The 19,588-nt window shown below is 47.6% G+C and overlaps 1 protein-coding gene across 2 annotated transcripts in view; it reads left to right on the forward strand.

Annotated features, from left to right (window-relative positions):
* Positions 1-3,592: 3,592 nt before the first annotated feature.
* The window catches only part of ATP2A1 (ATPase sarcoplasmic/endoplasmic reticulum Ca2+ transporting 1), a 49,925-nt gene continuing 33,929 nt past the window's right edge, over positions 3,593-19,588 (forward strand). For both annotated transcript variants that reach the window (XM_053262663.1, XM_053262661.1), the window contains exons 1-5: positions 3,593-3,951; positions 5,367-5,384; positions 6,714-6,796; positions 10,844-10,948; positions 11,788-11,926. In XM_053262663.1, the coding sequence (XP_053118638.1) occupies positions 3,834-3,951; positions 5,367-5,384; positions 6,714-6,796; positions 10,844-10,948; positions 11,788-11,926 (463 nt within the window). In that variant the 5' untranslated portion in view covers positions 3,593-3,833. The remainder of the gene's footprint in view (positions 3,952-5,366; positions 5,385-6,713; positions 6,797-10,843; positions 10,949-11,787; positions 11,927-19,588) is intronic.

Genomic DNA, 19,588 nt, shown 5'->3' on the forward strand with positions numbered 1-19,588 from the left:
GAAGTCAAATCCAGGTAGTGAAAGGAGTATGAACGGAGAGCTGGTCTTGTAGTAGCAAGCATCAATTGTCCCCTTTGCTAAGCAGAGACCATCCTGGTTTGCATTTGAATGGGAGACTACATGTGTTAGCACTGTAAGATATTCCCCTCAGGGGATGAGGCTGCTCTGGAAAGAGCACCTGCATGGTTCCAAGTTCCCTCCCTGGCATTTCCAAGATAGGGCTGAGAGAGACTTCTGCCTGAAACCTTGGAGAAGCCGCTGCCAGTCTGTGTATACAACACTGAGCTATATGGACTAAGGGTCTGACTCAGTAAAAGGCAGCTTCCTGTGTTCCTAGTGTGTTGCCTTGCCCCTGGAGCTTTGCACTGCTTGGGAAATTGAGGAGTGCACAACAGCATTGTTATTTCTTCCAGCAGCCTCAGATATAATTCCTTTTCTGCTTGTGGCACTGGTCTCTGGACTGAAGTGAGGACAAATGCTGGCTGGTTCTGCTGCAGTCAGCTTCCTGCTCTTTGTTCTAGGTGTGTCCCTGAAGCAAACCTTTTTTGTTTCAGAGCCTGCCTAGAAATATAAGCAGCTGTCATGAAAAGATTCCATGATATTTCATCATTCATTCATTCATTCAATTTCTATACCGCCCTTCCAAAAATGGCTCAGGGCAGTTTACACAAAGAAATAACAAACAAATAAGATGGAACCCTGTCCCCAAAGGGCTCACAGTCTAAAAAGAAACATGAGATAGACACCAGCAACAGTCACTGGAGGTACTGGGCTGGGGGTGGATAGGGCCAGTTACTCTCCCCCTGCTAAATAAAGAGAATCACCACATTAAAAGGTGCCTCTTTGCCAAGTTAGCAGGGATTATTTGGTAGGGAATCCTCTCCCTGGCCACATCACAGGTTAAAAACCCAGCATATCTAGTCTGGGACATGACGTTCCAACTCCCCTCTTATTCAGCCTCCTCCCCGCCCGGCTGGAGCCCCCTCCCCATTCCCCCTCTCGAAGCAATGTCCTTAGAAGTCAGGATATATTCATCACCTCTCTACTTAATCAGTTGGTGGAGCTTTTTTCATCTGTCAGGCTTTTCTTCAGGTACTCCCTGGAAAGAAGCTGCCACTTCCACACAAATGTCAGATACCCAAACTCAAAATTATGTTTGCAATGCACAAGGAATCTGGTTCCCATCCTGATCCTCCTCTGCCCAGTTGCCAAGAATTGCTTTCCAGCCTCTTCTTCAGCCTGCTGAGGTATCCCCCTTACTGCCCCACACAATCCACATCACAAGCCTGGGCATAATATTTCACTGGCAGGCATCCTTTCAGAGAGCTGTCTGACATTGTAATAGTTTTTGGAAGGTAGGTTTCCACATCCACATATGTGCCAAGAAAACCAGTTTCTTGAGGCCCGGTTTCTCAGTCAACACTTGAGTGTGGATACAGATCCACACACCCACAAAAATACTTGAAAAAGGCTAATTGACCTGCATCCAGACTCATGTTCTGCAGTGTAATGGTGTAGTGGCTGACACAAAGTAGTCAAAGTAATTAGGCGTTGCTGTATCCTATTCATCACCTTAAGTGGCACAGCGGGAAATGCTTGACTAACAAGCAGAAGGTTGTCGGTTCGAATCCCTGCTGGAACTATATCAGGCAGCAGTGATATAGGAAGATGCTGAAAGGCATCATCTCATACTGCGTGGGAGATGGCAATGGTGAGCCCCTCCTGTATTCTACCAAAGAAAACCACAGAGCTCTGTGGGCACCAGGAGTCGAAATCGACTTGACAGCACACTTTACCTTTAACATATCGTATTAATTTCAATGAGGCTCCTCTGAGTAATTTTCCTCATCATGTCAGCCAGTGCAATTATGTTGTGTATAGAAAGGAATAGTTCTTACACTGACTAACAGAAGATGCTGATACGTTGTACATCACAATGCACTGTACAACCTTGCATATGTCCGGTACCAGGTCTTCTGCTAATGATTTAGCAATATAGCAGAACTTTGCTAACCATCTAGAAGTCATACTTTCTCACATTGCTGTAGCTGTGGAGGCTACTCAACTGTGGCCCTTCAGCTGTTTTGGGGCTACAGTTCCCAGCATTGCCAGCCACAGTGGCCAACAGGGATGATGGGAGTTGTAGGCCAACATCTGCAGAAAGGTCGAAGTTGAGTAGCCCTGAGCAGGACAGTAGTCTGGATATAGGCCATTGACCCTTAAACTTTGTAATTATGCTCATTTGGAGCTTTCATTTTTCTGTTACTTTTGATTGCACTTTGATTACAAAATGGAGACAAACAGACGACAATATACAGCAAATGTACATTATATACAGACTGAAAACCCCAAGTGAGTGTAATCTCTCATTTGAGATTTCAGGAACCAGCAACACATTATTTACTAAATTTAACCAGCCCAAGAGTGGATTCAGGCAACTTGTTATCCACCCATCAAGAGGTGATAACCTCACCAAATGGAAGGAGCTTTGAGTTGAAGATTCTTCTTCTTAGGAAATGAATAAACTATTTGGGGCAGTGTATGTGCACATACGGGTTAAATTGCCATTTAATTAAAACTTCAAAGAACCAGTGCAATCACTTGAATAAATGTCCATTCCCTTCTGGGTTGGATTCAAAGTGCTGGTTTTGGCCTTTAAAGCCCTAAATTGTCTGGGACTTGGTTACCTTAAGCATCACCTGCACCTGTATGAACCCACCTGAGCCCTTAGATGAGTCTGAGAGATTAGTCTTTCTGGCCTGCCTCTAACTGGAATATGCTTGATGGGTACCAGGGACAAGATTTTATTTGGTAGTGGCACCAGAATTCTCTCCCCAGGGAGATATGTCAGGCTTTTCCTCTCAAATGAGGACCTTTTATTTTCATCTGACATTTGGACGGTAATCATATTTGGACATTTGGACTGCAAAAATGACAGCAGATTTAAGACAAAGGGAAATATATTATCTCTTTCTAGCACATATAATTAATGTTAAGGAGTTGATTGCTACAGGGTGCTGTGATGACCTCTGCAATAAATGGTTGATTAAAACAAGAAGATAAACTCATGGGGGATTTGATTATCATCCATGATAGCCAGAGGTGCAACAACAACCTATGCTATGCACATGCTGTATAAGTGTATAGATACAGATGTAGGTATCTATAGTACTGAAAGTGTGTGTCAATAAGAAAGACAGGACAAAAATACTTATTTAGTAGCAAATATAGGAATGAGGGCAGTCCAGTTCTCTGTGTATCTTCATTATAGAGAAGACAAGTGACAGAAATAAACCCTAAATCTATTAGAGGCAGGAGGGGGAGGCTAGGGTGAGATCTCTTGCAAGGAACAGGCGAGTGTTTGAGTGACACATGGGTCTGTGGACACCCGGCCTCCTCTCCCCTACTCCCCCCCCCCGCTCACCCTCAAGCCAACCATCCTCCTGGCTTCTCTCTCTCAAGTCAGCAAAAATACCTTCTCTCCGCAGAAGGCCATATGCGAGTTGGTGGCTGAGGTGATGTCAGCACCAGTCACCCAATGGGGGACCACGGACAATGTCCGAGGATCTGGGCCCCGGGCTGCCTCATAAGGACGTGTGCCAGCCTCAGAGCTCGGTGAAGGCTTCTGTACGAGGACGGGTCGTATGGGCTTTCCCTCCATCGTTGGATGCTGTGTGCCAAGGAACATGGTCTGCTGAGAACTAGGAGGAACTCAAAGGGGGCGCGAGTGACACTCCGTTGACCGTACAGTCGGGGGCAGCAGACACAGGCCAAGCCGAAGGAAGAGGGGACGGCTTTAAGCACAGCAACGGGGCAGTTGTGGTGGGGCAAAAATGGAGAACGCCCATGCCAAGACAGGAGAAGAGTGCCTAGCTTACTTTGGAGTGAGTGAGCACACCGGGCTCTCTCCTGAGCAGGTGAAGAAGCATCTGGAAAAATATGGATACAATGGTGAGTGCCTGTCGGAGTCATGGCCATCTTGGTACCCATGTGGCTAGGTGCCAGGATGCAGAGAGGAGCAGAGAGGGAGGGAGGTGGATGGACTGCTGAAAGGATGGACCTGGAAGGGTAGATATGATAACCCAAGGACAGAAATGAAGATCCAGCAAGAGATGGACTGGTGGAAGGATCCATGGATTCTAGACCCAAAGGATGGATGGACACAGGGAGAAGGGAAGGGAAGGGATGGATTTGGTAACTTGTTAAAGAAGAATTGTTATGTAGTTACTGGAAGGAAGGACAAAGAGAATGGGTCTGATGGGAATTTGAAGCTGGCAATAGAGAGTGTAAAGGGATGGAGTCAGAAGCAAAGCAAGAGAGGGAACATTGAAGATAGCAAGATTGAGGGGGGAGGAAGCCAGGCTGGGGAAAGGGCAGCTGCTGCTTGGCTAAGAATAACCCAGTAATTCCCTTTGGTATGAACCAGATATCAAAATTGCTGATGGGCAACTTATAGGAGCAGCCGGGAGGTGGTGGGGGGACGGGGGGAGGGCAGGAGGTGATGATATTCCACAGCTACTGAAGGGGAAGCTGTCTGGGTGCATGGCAGATCTGAGGGGAGGGTGTCCTTGGCAAAAATGGACTTTAAAGCAAAAGTGGAATCATATGATGTGCGGGGTGGGTGAGGATGGCCATTGTGGGAAAGGCAGGCTTGTGTTTTGATAGCAGCATCCCATCCAGCATGCAGACCATGAAGCAGTAAGGACAATGCAATTCCTGCCCCCTCCCCACCCCCCCACCCCATTTTCTGGTGCATGATGGTCCCCAGAGTCCAAGTCTCACTTTGGGGAAGGAGGTGGGGAAACACACAGATAACAGACTCAGTAGGGTCATGGCAAGGAGCTGATTAGATGGAACTGCGACCATGTACCCATGCCACATTATGTGTTACGTGCATGAATGTGCAACCAGCTGTAACTGACACCAGTTCACATCTCCCTGTCTCCTTGTGGAGTCCTGCCAACATGGACCCTTCACCCTGAAATTAACGCTGCAGTGGTTGCTTTGAACCAACAGCTTCCTCCCCCGCACCCAAACCCTTATACAAGCCTTTTCTGTCACCTTCATTTCAGCAGAGGGCCCCACACATCTGTGCCTCAAGTCTGCCCCACAATAGGCCCTATAACCCTAAGCATGAGCGCTATGCCTTATTTCTAACTGTACAGTTCTGATCCGAGATATTAAGCTTGAGCTCTGTATGAGAAGCTATCACTGTACACTTAATCACAGAGCCCTTCTCTGTTTCTGTCTTTGCCTGACAACCCAGCCCACAAAGCCGTAATAATGACCCTAACCTCTCTCTCTCTCTCTCTCTCTCTCTCTCTCTCTCTCTCTCTCTCTCTCTCTCTCTCTCTCTCCCCGCACAGAACTCCCAGCTGAAGAAGGTGAGTCCCTGATGCAGGTGTGGGGAGATGTTGGGAGGGCCTAGGGAACTCCACTGGGTCCTGATCTACCCTGGGGCCCAGTTTCCACTGCCGACTTTGTTAAACAGGGTCGCCAAGGTTTGACCTGAAGTTTTAGGCTTTGAACCTTCTTTTCAGATGGGAGACTGGGAAACCAATAGGAGTCTTTGCAGACACAGGGCTGTCCTTAGAGAGCCCTGGCGGGGTGCGGGTCCCGGGGCAAATCGGCCAGTGTGGGGACCCCCTTCCAATTAATTCTAATGGGGGTTAAAATTGAGGGGCCCGGGGCAGTCGCCCTGCTTGCCATGCCCTAAGGGCAGCCCTCTGCATCTAGTATAGCAGCATTGCAGGCCCTGATCCAGATCAAGTCTGTGACAGGGAAGAAGACTTAAACTCCGCCCCCTCCTGCTGCTGCTGCTCCTCCACCACCACCATCTTTAACTGCAGGGGATGAGTCCAGTCTGCGGCTAAAGAAAAAGTTAAGCCTGTCAGCGCTAATGACCGACTTAATGCAACGTATAGTTTTGGAGCTAAGGGAAGGAATAAAACCTCAGCTTGAGGAGACAGAATCAAAGAGGCTGACTATTTTCTGCTTTGCCCTTTGCTCCACCATGTTATATTAATCAAGCTTCGTCCTGAGGCGCCAGGCGACAGTCGGGCCCTTTCTCCAGACTGGCCAGGCGCCATCCCCCAGCAGCAGAAACGGCTAGACTGTGTCCCATCCCAGGAGGCTCCTCCCCAATATCCGTCAAGCGCCCCCTTAGACCCCAGGCTCCACTCCCTGAGCCTCATCGTCTGAGCCTCAAGACGTCTGGTGACCCTGCCGAAGGCCCTAGCGGTACATTAAGAGGGTTGGGTATCAAACCGGCCCTTTGAAGTGTTGCTAGACCAGCAATGTGGGCCAGCAATAGGGATGCTGGAAGACTTGGAGAAAGCAGGAGCTGACTCCTTGGGGAGGCAAACCTGTTTGGAGCCTCACAGGGAGAAAACCAGGCTAGAGGAGTGCAGAAGCAGGGTTGGGGATTGGGATATCCACCCCCCAACCCCCACCACTCATTCTGCATCCCCCCCTTGAAGTTGTTATTCCTTGTCAGGCTTTTGTTAAATGTATTGCTGTGCAAGGTGTAGTTAAGCCTCAAAGAAGGGCCCCCGAGAGCTGGTTCAAAAATTGCCACAGAGGCCATATGGGGGCATGTGGGGTGCCCGTGCGTCCCACCCCACCTTTCTTTAGCTTACTGCCTTCCACAGAAACTGGAGAGATTGGGTGTGTGAGTTGCCTCCTTTGAACGCCACCATTTTTTTGCTTCTCAGGCAAAACCATTTGGGAACTGGTGGTGGAACAATTTGAAGACTTGCTTGTGCGAATCCTGCTACTCGCAGCTTGCATCTCCTTTGTAAGTGACTGTAGCCTTGTACTGGTTGGGTTACTGTTTCAGGGGTTCTCTGAAATACCCAGTGCTGGTGAGAAGAGGCAAGCAATTTGGGGGCAGATGGAAGAAGCAAAGACAAAGGTCTACAACATATGGGTGCCTGTTGCATCAGTGGCTGCCATATGCCACTGCCAATCGTTGCAGCAAAATGCTATGTCTTTACTGGTCTGTACTGGGAAACTCTGCTGTGCAGGAAGCTAGGTTGATCCTAGCTGTGAATCAATGCAGCTTCACGGCTTCTTTTTAAGTTTCAGTCTGTCATGGTGAGGTCTGTTCCATGCCCTTAGGTGTGCAAGCGGAAACTGTAGTAGGACATGTTGATAAGGCTCATAATCCTTAATCGGAGGAGATAATGAGGGCCTAATTTAAGTCAAGGGTCAGTTTTGAAACATTTTCAATGGTAGAGGTCAAGCCTGGTACATAAAAAGTAACATTAAGGAAGAGAGTGCCTCTGAGCAACTGCAGAGGGACTTTCCCCTTACCACCAACCATATACAGCAGGCCTGCTCAACTTAGGCCCCCAGCTGGTTTTGGACTACAACTCCCATAATCCCCAGCCACAGTGGCCAATAGCCAGGGATTAGCCAGGGAGTTGTAGGCCAACATCTGCAGGAGGGCCGAAGTTGAGCAGCCCTGATATACATATAAGGGAGTGTACAGATACACAGCCGGGCTCATATTTTTTCCTCTTACAGCTTAAGCTTGGCTTCTCTCCATCTTTGCAATGCATTTAACAGATATACCAACCAGTGAATCAAACACTGTTTCAGTTGTCTGTCTTGTCCTTGCCATGTCCAGGTGAACTGTTTGTCTTGCCCAGGCGTGGCTCGTCAGCTCTCCTCCGGGGGGGCGGGGGGGGGCGGCTGCTTTAAGGTGAACGGAGCCGGTGCTCCGTGCCGCCCAGCAGCCCCCGCGGCGGGGAATCACCTCCGCCACTCACCTGGCTCCTGTGGAGGCGATTCCCCGCCGCGGGGGCTGCTGGGCGGCACGGAGCACCGGCTCCGTTTACCTTAAAGCATCCGCCCGCCCCGCCGCCGCCCCCCCGCCCCCCGGAGGAGAGCTGACGAGCCGTGCCTGGTCTTTCCTGTTTGCCTATCAATGGCTACTAGTCTGAGGGCTATAGACCACCTCCAGCCTAAGAGGCAAGATGCCTCTAAATACCAGTTGCAGGGGAACAACAGCAGGGCATGCCTTCAGCTCTTGCCTGTGGGCTTCCCAGAGGCATCTGGTGGGCCACTGTGTGGGACAGAAAGCTGGACTAGATGGGCCTTGGGCCTGATCCAGCAGGGCTGCTGTTATGTTCTTATGCCTTTTAAATGTTTTGTTAAGTGCCACAGCCACTTGTACAGTTCAGTTAAGAGAACATTTGTTCTCCCGACTTAAAAAAAAAAACTCCCAACAGAATCAATTTTGAAAATGTTTAAAAGGTTGTTTGAGGGGAAGGGAGTTCGTGACATTTTGGTTTCCAGCCAATCAGAGCTATGCACCATCATATGCATTACTGCTGTAAAATAAACATAACCGGTTTCCCCAGAGCAGGAAGATTGTGTGTCTGAATAAAATATGTTGAGAGTGCTTCCACAGTGAGCTCATTACTCAAATTATGCACATCTGTATGCATGTTGATATGTAAATGAACAAATCTGGCAAGCAGGACACGGGAACCACCTGTTCTTTGTGGAGAAGGAATTCCCTCAGGTCAATGGGAAATCCCCACCTTTCCCCAAACCCTCTTTGCCAACTTCCCTAGCACCACCGTCTCTAACAACATAAAACCTGAGGCAACAGGAGTGAAGGCTTCCCTCCCCTCAGTGAGTTGAATCTCCTCACAGCCTGCCTCTCTGCCCAGTTTCTGATACTTGAGATGAAGCCTCCTTGGAGTGTGATACTCAATCCTTGAGGAGCGCATGGCCTGGCTCAGGACCGGGAGGTTGCTCTAAAGGTCACAATTAATGACCTCGTTCTCATGTAGCCCAGGTCCTACTCCTTAGAAAACCTATGAATTCTTCAGTCTCTTGGCCAAAGAGAGACTGCTTGCAAGCAGATTTGTTCTGGCCCAATAGACCGCAATCTTCTCATTCCTTCTCTCACTCAAACCTCTCCAGATAATGTGGGGCATTATGAGAAGTGTTCCCTCTAACAAGAATTCCCAGAGGTTGTTGACTACAACTCTCGTAATCCCCAGCCAAAGGCCATTGCAGCTGGCAAGGCTGGGAGTTGTAGTGAACAACATCTGGGAGTCCCTATTAGAGGGAACACTGATTACGGGGCTTCCAGACTGGGAGAGAGCAAGACTCCACTAGGAAATGGACCAAATTATATCTTGCAGGAGAGCAATGCACATACATGGGAATGGTAAACTGGAGAGAGATGAGAGAAGATACCATTCAGTGCTCCAGTTATGGAAGGAAGCAGGACATTAATTGGAATTAATGAAATCTACATGCCCCACCCTCAATTTAAGCTCAAACATTAAGCCCCTTCCCACATAGGTGTTCTTAAAACAGTAGGTAAAGGTAGGGAGGGCAAGCCTTCTTTGCCCCCTATAATTTGAGCACTGATAGGATATCTGTCTCTCTCACACGCATGTGCACGCTCTGTTTCTCTCAATCTGACACATACCCACATGCGTGCGTATACACACGGACAGACAGACAGACAGACACACACACACACACCGCCCCTCTAATTTGCATCCATTTAGAGGTTTAACTAATCCTGACTTTTCAGTTTAAGGATTCATCTTTAATGTTTATTTCCTTTTCTATGGTTTGGGTCCAACCCTCATCCTCTGGAAACTTAATTTCAAGAAACAGAAGTCATCGCAGGAACCCTTGCATTCTGGATCATTTGAAATTTAGATATTGTGATTTTGAATGTTGTGGGTATTTTAAATGCTGTTGGGACAAACAGTGGTCTCCTTTGGGTCGCGAACGTGAATTCTCAGGTGGAAATTAACAAAAGAATATCAGTTAATGTCAGTTAACAGAGGGAAATCTGACAGATTCTTTCATGATCTTAAATCATTGATAATAAACTTTAATTATTATCATTTATCACATGGTGATCCCAAAATTGGCCAGGATATTTTCAAACCAGTTATACAGAAACACTTTTGTAGCACTGACTGAGTACTGACATTTTATGGCAAATATTTCCCTCACAGTAAATATAGGATATGGTTGCCTCCCCCATACCACCCCTGCAAGTGCACAGGTCCCCAGTATCCATGTTGTGTATTTTTAACACTTGCACACACAGGTCCCTCCAACAGTGGGCAGCACAGAGCAGCACACAAACTCACACATTTCATTTGTGCATAGATGCATGCTTTCCTTTCACACCCAACACTATGCATACACAGTTTCATGCTTGCATCTGCCCCCCCCCCCATTACACAACATCCATATGCTCATACGCGCACACTCAGACAATTAGGAGCCCTTTATGCCAGTGCTCTCAAGTTTCATGGGATCAACTTACACGCTTCATCTTGTACACATGCAAGGCGCAGGCTGGGTTCAGCTGTCTCCAGATTCCAACTGTCAAGAAGAATCAAGAAGCAAATGTGATCCCCCAAGGATAAGGGAGGGAGAGATAGACACAGTCAGGACTCCAGAGGAGAGCTGGTCTTGTGGTAGCAAGCATGACTTGTCCCCTTAGCTAAGCAGGGTCCACCCTGGTTGCATTTGAATGGGAGACTTGATGTGTGAGCACTGTAAGATATTCCCCTCAGGGGATGGAGCCGCCACTCTGGGAAGAGCAGAAGGTCCCAAGTTCCCTCCCTGGCATCTCCAAGATATGGCTGAGAGAAATTCCTGCCTGCCACCTTGGAGAAGCCGCTGCCAGTCTGTGAAGACAATATTGAGCTAGATAGACCAATGGTCTGACTCAGTATATAGCAGCTTCCTATGTTCCCTATATTCCTGGCTAGGAAAGACACTGGGCAAGATCGAAGCTGAGGATTGCCCCCAGTTTTAAACATGGCAACTGCATCCATTCTCTTGGCAGGTTCTGGCCTGGTTTGAGGAAGGTGAGGAGACTGTCACAGCTTTCGTGGAACCATTTGTCATCTTGCTGATTTTGATCGCCAACGCCATTGTTGGAGTATGGCAGGTAAGCAAATAAACAAATACATGCAAGCAGTGTTTCTATAGCATTTTAGTCCAATGCGCTTCATGTTAGGTACAACAGCCCTGTACTGCAAGGTTATTCTCACTTCATTGACCAGTCTGGAAGAAGGAAAGAGAAAGGCGGATGGGTCCACATGGGGCTTTCCCATGTGTATGTGCGCGCGCGCGCGTGTGTGTGTGTGTGTGTGTGTGTGTGCAATGGCTGCCATCCTATATTCACTTACCTGGGAGCAAGCCCTATTGAATTCAATGGGACTAGCTCAGTCCTTGGGAGGGGGACAATTGCCCCTTCTTGTCCCCCTCTAGATGCCCTTGGAAAGGCCTCATGGTGCGGCAATAGGGTGCATGTGCACAGACACAAACACACATGGCTCCTGAAGAATGGGAAAAGAAATGTAGTTTTTAAACAGAGAAATCTGCCATGCCCACATAGCCCAATTTACCATATTTCAGTTTGTTTACTTGTCTGGAGGAAAGTTAGTGGTGTGGCGATGGAGGAACGTCCTTTTTAGGGCAACCTACTTGTTCTGGGAACGTCAGCTTAAGTGGCACAGCGGGGAAATGCTTGACTAACAAGCAGAAGGCTGTCGGTTCGAATCCCTGCTGGTACTATATCAGGCAGCAGCGATATAGGAAGATGCTGAAAGGCATCATCTCATACTGTGCAGGAGGTGGCCGTGGTAAACCCCTCCTGTATTCTACCAAAGAAAACCACAGGGCTCTGTGGGCACCAGGAGTCGATGGCACACTTTACTTTCCTGGGAGAGGGAACCTTCTTTTGTGTGAGTATCTTAACTGTGGATGTGGCCTGTCTATTTGCAGGAAAGGAATGCTGAAAACGCCATTGAGGCTCTGAAGGAGTATGAGCCAGAGATGGGCAAGGTGTATCGGTCCGACAGAAAGGCTGTGCAGAGAATAAAGGCCAGGGAGATGGTGCCTGGTGACATTGCGGAAGTGGCAGGTGAGTGCTGGCCTGAGGTGAAGAGATGAAAGGAAATGGGGATTTCTTCAGGGTGAGAAGACTAAATGTGGAGTGACTGCCAGAGTCAAACCATGGGACAACTAGAGGTGTCTTCCACTATCTTTAAACTCCAAATTCAGCTCCACAGAGCAAGGCCCCCAACTGAAACCATTTCAAGTGTTATTGTTAAAGAAGATAAAGACCGCTTGGGTTGGCATTCAAAATGGCTGCTTTCAAGAGAAAAGAAGCCAACAGCCTTAGGTGCGCACCTGTAAGGCTCATCCAGGAGAGCACATCTTGCTTCTCTGTGGTTTAAACTGCACAACTTTGGTCCTCCTGCAGATGTTGAACTACAGCTTCCATCACCCCTGACTATTGGCCACTCTGGCTGGGGATTATGGGAGTTGTAATCCAACAACAGCTGGCGGGTCGGAGTTGTGCAGTCCTGGTTTATAACCTCTTAATGATGGGAGTATTTGCCCTACAAGGAGGTTCATAGTAAAATCAGATGAGGGCATTCCATAGTTCTCTCTTGCTCTGCTTTCTAGAGGATGTCGTCTTCTTTATAGTGGGCAAAGGCAACTGAACTGGGCAAGAAAACTGAGTACATCCTACTTAGGCAACATCTACCTGGGTGAACAGATCAGGAACAGGGGCACATCCACTGTACAGAAGGATCTGTACTCCCACTCCTTTTTTTAAAAAAGGGATTTTTTGAAAGCTGATTAAGAGTTTGTTCACTTGTTGATATAAATGTTGTGTGTGTGTGTGTGGCAGGGGGAGATTGTTGTCTCAGCTAGAACAGCAGTGGATTGAAGAGTAGCAGGATGATTAGTTTAAACATTTGGGATTTAAAGAACACTTATCCCAGAGCAGAGGACGCTTCAGGAAAAGATCACCATTTCCCAAGAGATGTAGGATAGCGATCCAAGACGGTGCTTCTGCTTGGGGAAACATCAGGTATAGGAAGCCCTCTCCATGGGGCGGAGTTTACTTCTGTGGGGTAAATGTCAGCCAGGCCTGAGTTAGGGCAAGGGATAGAGCAGGGCTGCACAACTTTGGCCCTCCTGTAGATGCTGGACTACAACTCCCATCACCCCTGACTCCTGGTCACTGTGCCTCGGGATGATGGGAGTTGTAGTCCAACCTCTACAGGAGGTCGAAGTTGTGCAACCCAGGAATAGACCTAGTTCTGTGTTTCAAATGTGTGTAATGATGCTGTTTGACAACACCCGGATTTGAATTCTTGCTTGCAGAAAATTCAGTTGTAATTGCCCACTCTGGGTTTTCCTGTGACAATCTGTGGCAGCAATCTGTTTTCCTGTGACAACCTGTTCCCCAAGCAGAAGCACCGCCTTGGCTCTTACCTCCTCACCTCCCTTACTCTTTTAAGCCACAGAGAATAATTTCTTGCCATGCTATAGGCAGTGCTTGGTAATGTCACTTGCCAGTGCGAAGACCAGTGGTATGGTATCCCCTTCTCTTCCTCCATCCCCACACACTTAGGGGCCTGCCCCCTTCCATGGCCATTTGCACCAAGCAGAGACTCCACAACCCAGTCCCCACCCCCATTTTCTGAGCTGCTGTGGAACTCCGCTAACCATGTGATGGTGGGCTGGAATGACAATTACCCACAATCCCCAGGGAATGTTGCAATTCCCTGTGGGGTCAGATGGTGCCCTCCCTTAACCCTGAGCTCACAGGGGTATCGGAGATGCTGCTTCAGCAAAGTCTCTGTGTATTACACGTCCCCCTGCCCCAGCCATGCCATGTCTCTTGTCAAGGAGCTTGTTTACTCCTTGGACTTGGCCTGTCTTGACCCTAGAGTGGGGGCAGAGGGAGAGGGAAGGGGAGGGGATGTTTTGGGAACAGACAGTCCCCATGGTGGTTGCAGGCTGGAGGTGGAGCCGTGAAAACAGAGCCCTGAGGAATCCCCTTCAGCTGCACTTAGTGGGTAACAGCTGTCCTTGAAGCTGGGCCGTCGGCCAAGTTGCACCCTACCCATCCCTCTGTCTGAATTAATTTAATTCAAAGATCATTTACTCCAGGGCCAGTTGCACAAGTGTTCCCAAAATATAAAGGGCACCCATACCCACATGCACACGCTCTATCCTCCCACAGCCCTTCATGGGATGGGGCAGCCTCCCTCAAAACATCTTCCACCCGAACTTATGGGGGTATCAGATGCGCCCTGCGCTGTCTCTCTCCCTCGCCTCACACAAGGCCTGGTTCTTCCTCATTGATTTAAAGTTTTTGTGGACTTTAAAGTGAAGTTTTGAAAAGGTTCCTCTCAGCTATCGATCGTGTGCGTATCTAAATGTCCTTAAACACACACAGTTAAATAAATTCAGAAATAATTCAGTCTGAATTATGCAGAGGTAGTTTCTGGAAGGTTCTGATAAACACCTACTTGTTTATGGGACATTGGAGTAGAAATACTCTCATACTGCTACTCAGTCGTGCCTGCTAATTCTGCCTCTCAATTCCCTATTTATTATATAAATACACACACACACATATTTTATATCCCGCTCTTCCTCCAAGGAGCCCAGAACGGTGTACTACATACTTAAGTTTCTCCTCACAACAACCCTGTGAAGTAGGTTAGGCTGAGAGAGAAGTGACTGGCCCAGAGTCACCCAGCAAGTATCATGGATGAATGGGGATTTGAACTCATGTCTCCCCGGTCCTAGGCCACTACACCACACTGGCTCGTGCATGTATTTATTTTCATATATATATATATATATATATATATATATATATATATATATATATATACACACACACACACACACACACACACACACACATACACACACAAATATATATGCATTTATTATATCATAACTAGGGTAAGGATTAGCGAGGCAGAATTAACAGGCACGCCTGAGTTTCCGTTAAGTAAATACAGGGAAGAGACTGCCGGTATGAGGAGGCAACTTTGCTAATTAGGCAAGCCACAATTTTTTAAGTGGTGGGGGCTCCTCTGCTGTTTAGCAGGGGAAGAGCAACTGTCTCTCTTCAGCCCACATAGCATCCCACCTAATCGCTGCTGCTGGTGACGCGCTTGTGTTTCTTTGAAATTGTGGGAATCGCCTTCTTGTTCCTTTTGCTGTTTAAACGGCATTGGGAACTTTTTTGCTGTTCTTGGAAAGCGGTATAGAAATATTCCTAATCAGGAGCAAGCTAGTTTGGTCTTCTTCAGTAGGGGTCAACCAGAGAAGCTTCATGCCTCACGGGAGCTCACAAGCAGCCTTCCTCTGTGGCTTGATTGTCATATCTGCTACTCAGAGGTAAACTGCCTCAGATCATGGAGGCTCCATTCCTAGCTTTGGTAGCTAGTCGCCAGTGCCAGACCCACCTATCTTCCATGTTTTCATCTCCTTCTTTTAAAAGGCCACATGGTTAAGGTGACTAGAGGCAAAGGAAGAAGACAATAATCTTACATCTTTAATAACTGAATAGAAGCAGGAATTCCAGCAGGTGCAGCTTTTCTCACCCCTGTATGGAAAGCTAGACCTGCCAAAATGCCCTCTTAGAAGTACAGGGTCTCTGTCCTCCTTTGCACCTGGTCACCTACTAGTGGGTACCACAAAACCCAGTGGTAGGGAATTCCACAGGCTCATTATGTACTCTGTGAAGCAGTTGAAGGCCTTGCTCCTGTGGTGGTGGGGACGTCATATAGAGATCATTCTGGAAAGGGATACGAGCAGCTCGTGGCCAACTTGGAGTAGCTCCTCTGATTTTAAAATCCCCCCCCCCCAATGCTGCTGGCCAAGCAGTTTCAGCAACACCTTTGGGGATGAAGGAACATGGCCTTTGCCACCTCCCTCCCAGTCTGGCCTGGCCTTGAGCTCCCCTCCCTGTCGGGGCACCCATGACCTCTCCACCTCCTTGAAGGAGAGGAGGCACCCGGGTAGCGGATGGTGCCCGGCCACCGGCTTCGCCTTGTATGGACAGCGGTAGGCAGCTGGTGATGCCTTGGGAATGTGATGAGGCAGGCAAGGAGGGAACGAGAGAGACACTTAATGCGCTGGTAGAAAAGCGAGCTGGGGTGCATGGGGACATCTAGGGTTACTTTGCCTTGTGAGGTGGATGTGGGGGCAAGCCAAGGGGAAAGCCAGGTGGGGGTGCTATCTCCTGGGCATTGCTAAGGGTCAGGAGACAGGGCAAAATATTCACCCCCCTCCGCCCGCACTCTTCAATCCCGAGGGCATCCAGAGAGCGGATACCCTCTAACAGCTCGTCCCAACCCAGACCTTTCTGAGGACACCCCTTGGCCTGCGCTCCTTCTACACTCCCAGGTCACCTGGCAGAAGATCATAAACTTCTCAAGAGGGGCACTTGGCTATATGTTACTTCATAAATAACTTGGTCATGGGAGAACATAGCGGGAGTGAGGGGTGGGGGAGAGAGAGAGATAAATATGGAGGGCAGGGGACACGGCCTGGTTCAGCTCACTGGCGTAGGGATGGTAGAGCCGGTTAATTTGAAGGAGAAGAGCAAGAGAAGAGGCAAATTTCCATGGAAGTCGGATGAATGTAGAGCCAGCATGGTGTAGTGGTTAGAGTGCTGGACTAGGACCAGGGAGATCCGAGTTCAAATCCCCATTCAGCCCTGATACTTGCTGGGTGACTCTGGGCCAGTCACTTCTCTCTCAGCCTAACCTACTTCACGGGGTTGTTGTGAAAGAGAAACTTAAGTATGTAGTACACCGCTCTGGGCTCCTTGGAGGAAGAGCGGGATATAAATGTAATAATAATAATAATAATAATAATAATAGAGAGGACTGTTCCTTGGGGCTTAGAAGAGAGAAGGAGAAGAAAGGGGAGAAAGCTGAATGTTTTTGAACAGGGCCGCTTAATGACAATGCGGGTGAAATCCCCAAACCAAAGCTCTGTATTCATTTTCTTGAGGAAGATTCGTACAAAAATGGTGCACTCTCTGAAACTTTAAGCAGTGGCCGATACCTGGACTAATGAAGGGCTTGCATAATGAGCAAAGTTGCACCAGGGCAAGAAGATTGCATAGTTGCACACTAAAATCCATAGCTCATCTGTCATGCCAATGCAAGCATGCCGGTGATGGTGCAACACTAGTCTGGAATGCAAGCTTCACACATAGTGCAAGTAGCTAGCATGACAGGTTTGTGGCAGTGCAATGTCCTTCTGCAAGCACAGGAACACAGGAAGCTGCCTTCTACTAAGTCAGACCATTGGTCCATTTTGCTCAGTATTGTCTACACAGACTGGCAGTGGCTTCTCCATGGTTGCGGGCAGGAGTCTCTCTCAGCCCTATCTTGGAGATGTCAGGGAGGGAACTTGGAACTTTCTCCATGCAAGCAGGCAGGGGCTCTTCCCAGAGCAGCCCCATCCCCTGAGGGGAATATCTTAGATTGCTCATGCATGTCTTCCATTCAAATGCAAACCCAGGTGGACCCTGCATAGCAAAGGGGGGAATTCATGCTTGCTACCACAAGACCATTAGTCAGGATGTCAACCAATGGTTGCAATAAATTGGCTATAATTTTATCAGTGAATTCTAATGGATTGCATTTGCTTCTGGGCACTGTCATTGTTACTCAAACACAAGTTTCCTAAATCTACCACCTGCCACACAGAATAGAACACTGAATAAATTTATTTTTAAAAGCCCAGATTGGCCTTTATAATGTCAGCAAGAAATTCAAATACCATTGAAAACAAAGGATATTGCTTTAATCTAAATAATAGTTAATCAAGTCAAAAGTAACAGATCTGGGTTTTTAACAACCATAGGCTGATGAGGAATTTAAAAGTTCTCTGCTGAATTTGGAAAAGTCTTTCTAAAAGAGGTTTCATAAAGAGAGCATTAAAAATCTCTGCTTACACGAGACAAGAGGAAAGCTTCCATATTCCAAGTTATTTGTATGTATTAAGTAACCACACTTAAAACTGCACAGGCAAAACTGGCATATTAGGGAGACGGCTAGGTATGGTTGCCATGGTCTGGCTTTCCAAATCCGAGTGCCTAATTTGCATATTATGTCAATTGACTTTAAAATAGTTTTTGAGCAGAATAGTGACAACACGTTTTGCTCCATAACTCTGCTTCTACAAGAGCTAGAGCTTAGCTTTTTCCCCTTTTTCTTTCTTTCTTTCTTTCTTTTTTTGAAAGAAAGATGAAATCCTTGTGAATCTGGGTGGGCTAAGCAATCTGGATGAGATGCTTAAAATCTGGGTGAAACCCAAAATTCCAGAGGCATAGAAACTTTATGGCTAGGTTACTTAGAACTCTTCTTCCCCACATGCAGGGGTTTTTTTTGTAGCAGAGTAGATTTTCTTTTTTAATATGAAGGTGTGTTTGATCATCAGTTCCTCCACCTACACTCTTAAGTGATTTAATCCAGGAACAGATTTGCCACCTCATCTGCTGTTTGTATGAAAGAGGCCTAATTTTGACTAAAGACAGATGATAGCTTTCAAGAGAGTCAAAAGACCTTTGAGGCTTTTCAGATTAAGAGGCTTTACTATTCCAAGTGATTCCTTTCAGAGGAAATAGACTCAGTCATACATATGGTTTTGATAGTGCTAGATCGGATGTGGAAAAATTCTTGCAGATGTAACTGCATTTATTTTGGTTATAATAAAAATATTATTTTCAAAATAGAAAGTGACTATTTCGCTTCCCACAGTGCATACACATATTTGTTCTGATCTCCTGTTGGTCAAACAGGGCTTCCAAGTTTTTGAAATAATGCAAACATCTGCAAAAGCTATTTAACATAGGGCAGAGTGGGATGAGTGTATACAGTCATGAGCAGCATTCCCACATTCAAACCACCTCCAGCTTTCTGCAAAAAACAAAAACAAAAAACAAGCAAACCTGTTTCCAGGCTTTAAGAATCTAAATCAGTATGCATTCTTCCCTTCCTTTCCATCCATTCTGGTGGCCCAGAATGGCCAGAGTCCCTAGACATAATGTTGTCCTCTACTGCCTCCCAGTGGCCACAACCTGCTTTTTCTGGCGTATCCTCTTCTTTCCTGGCATGTAGAACAGATCCACTCCATCCTTACTCTGTTCACAGTCAGCCGCTTTGCTGCAGGCAGGCTTGATAGAGGGGTAGCTAGTCCACATGACTGGGCGAGGCGAGGCTAGGTGTCCACTCCAGTGGCGGCCTATACTAACACGCTGGGCCTGGAAGGGCTGGGAAAAACCTCTGCTGTTTGGGTGCTGCCAGCCACTCTCTCACTGGCACTGCTTTCTGGCCCCACCCCAGCTGTAGCTGAGCCTTGTGGGCTAGTCATTTGTTTAGTAGGGGAGCTAAATCCCCATCTGGGCAAATGACCAGGGTTAGGGTCTAAAAGCAGGAGAGCTGGTCTTGTGGTAGCAAGCATGAATTGTCCCCCTTGCTAAGCTAATTGTCCCCCTGGTTGCATTTCAATGGGAGTCTACATGTGTGAGCACTGAAAGGTATTCCTCCTAGGGAACGGGGCCGCTCTGGGAAGAACAACTACCAGCTTGCATGCAGAAGGTTCCAAGTTTCCTCCCTGGCAGCATCTCCAAAATAGGGCTGAGAGAGACTCCTGCCTGTAACTATGGAGTGGCCGCAGCCAGTCTGTGTAGACAATATTGAGCAAGATGGACCAATGGTCTGACTCAGTAGAAGGCAGCATCCTA

The sequence above is a fragment of the Hemicordylus capensis genome, chromosome 6 (assembly GCF_027244095.1).
Source record: "Hemicordylus capensis ecotype Gifberg chromosome 6, rHemCap1.1.pri, whole genome shotgun sequence".
In the NCBI taxonomy this organism is placed as follows: domain Eukaryota; kingdom Metazoa; phylum Chordata; class Lepidosauria; order Squamata; family Cordylidae; genus Hemicordylus; species Hemicordylus capensis.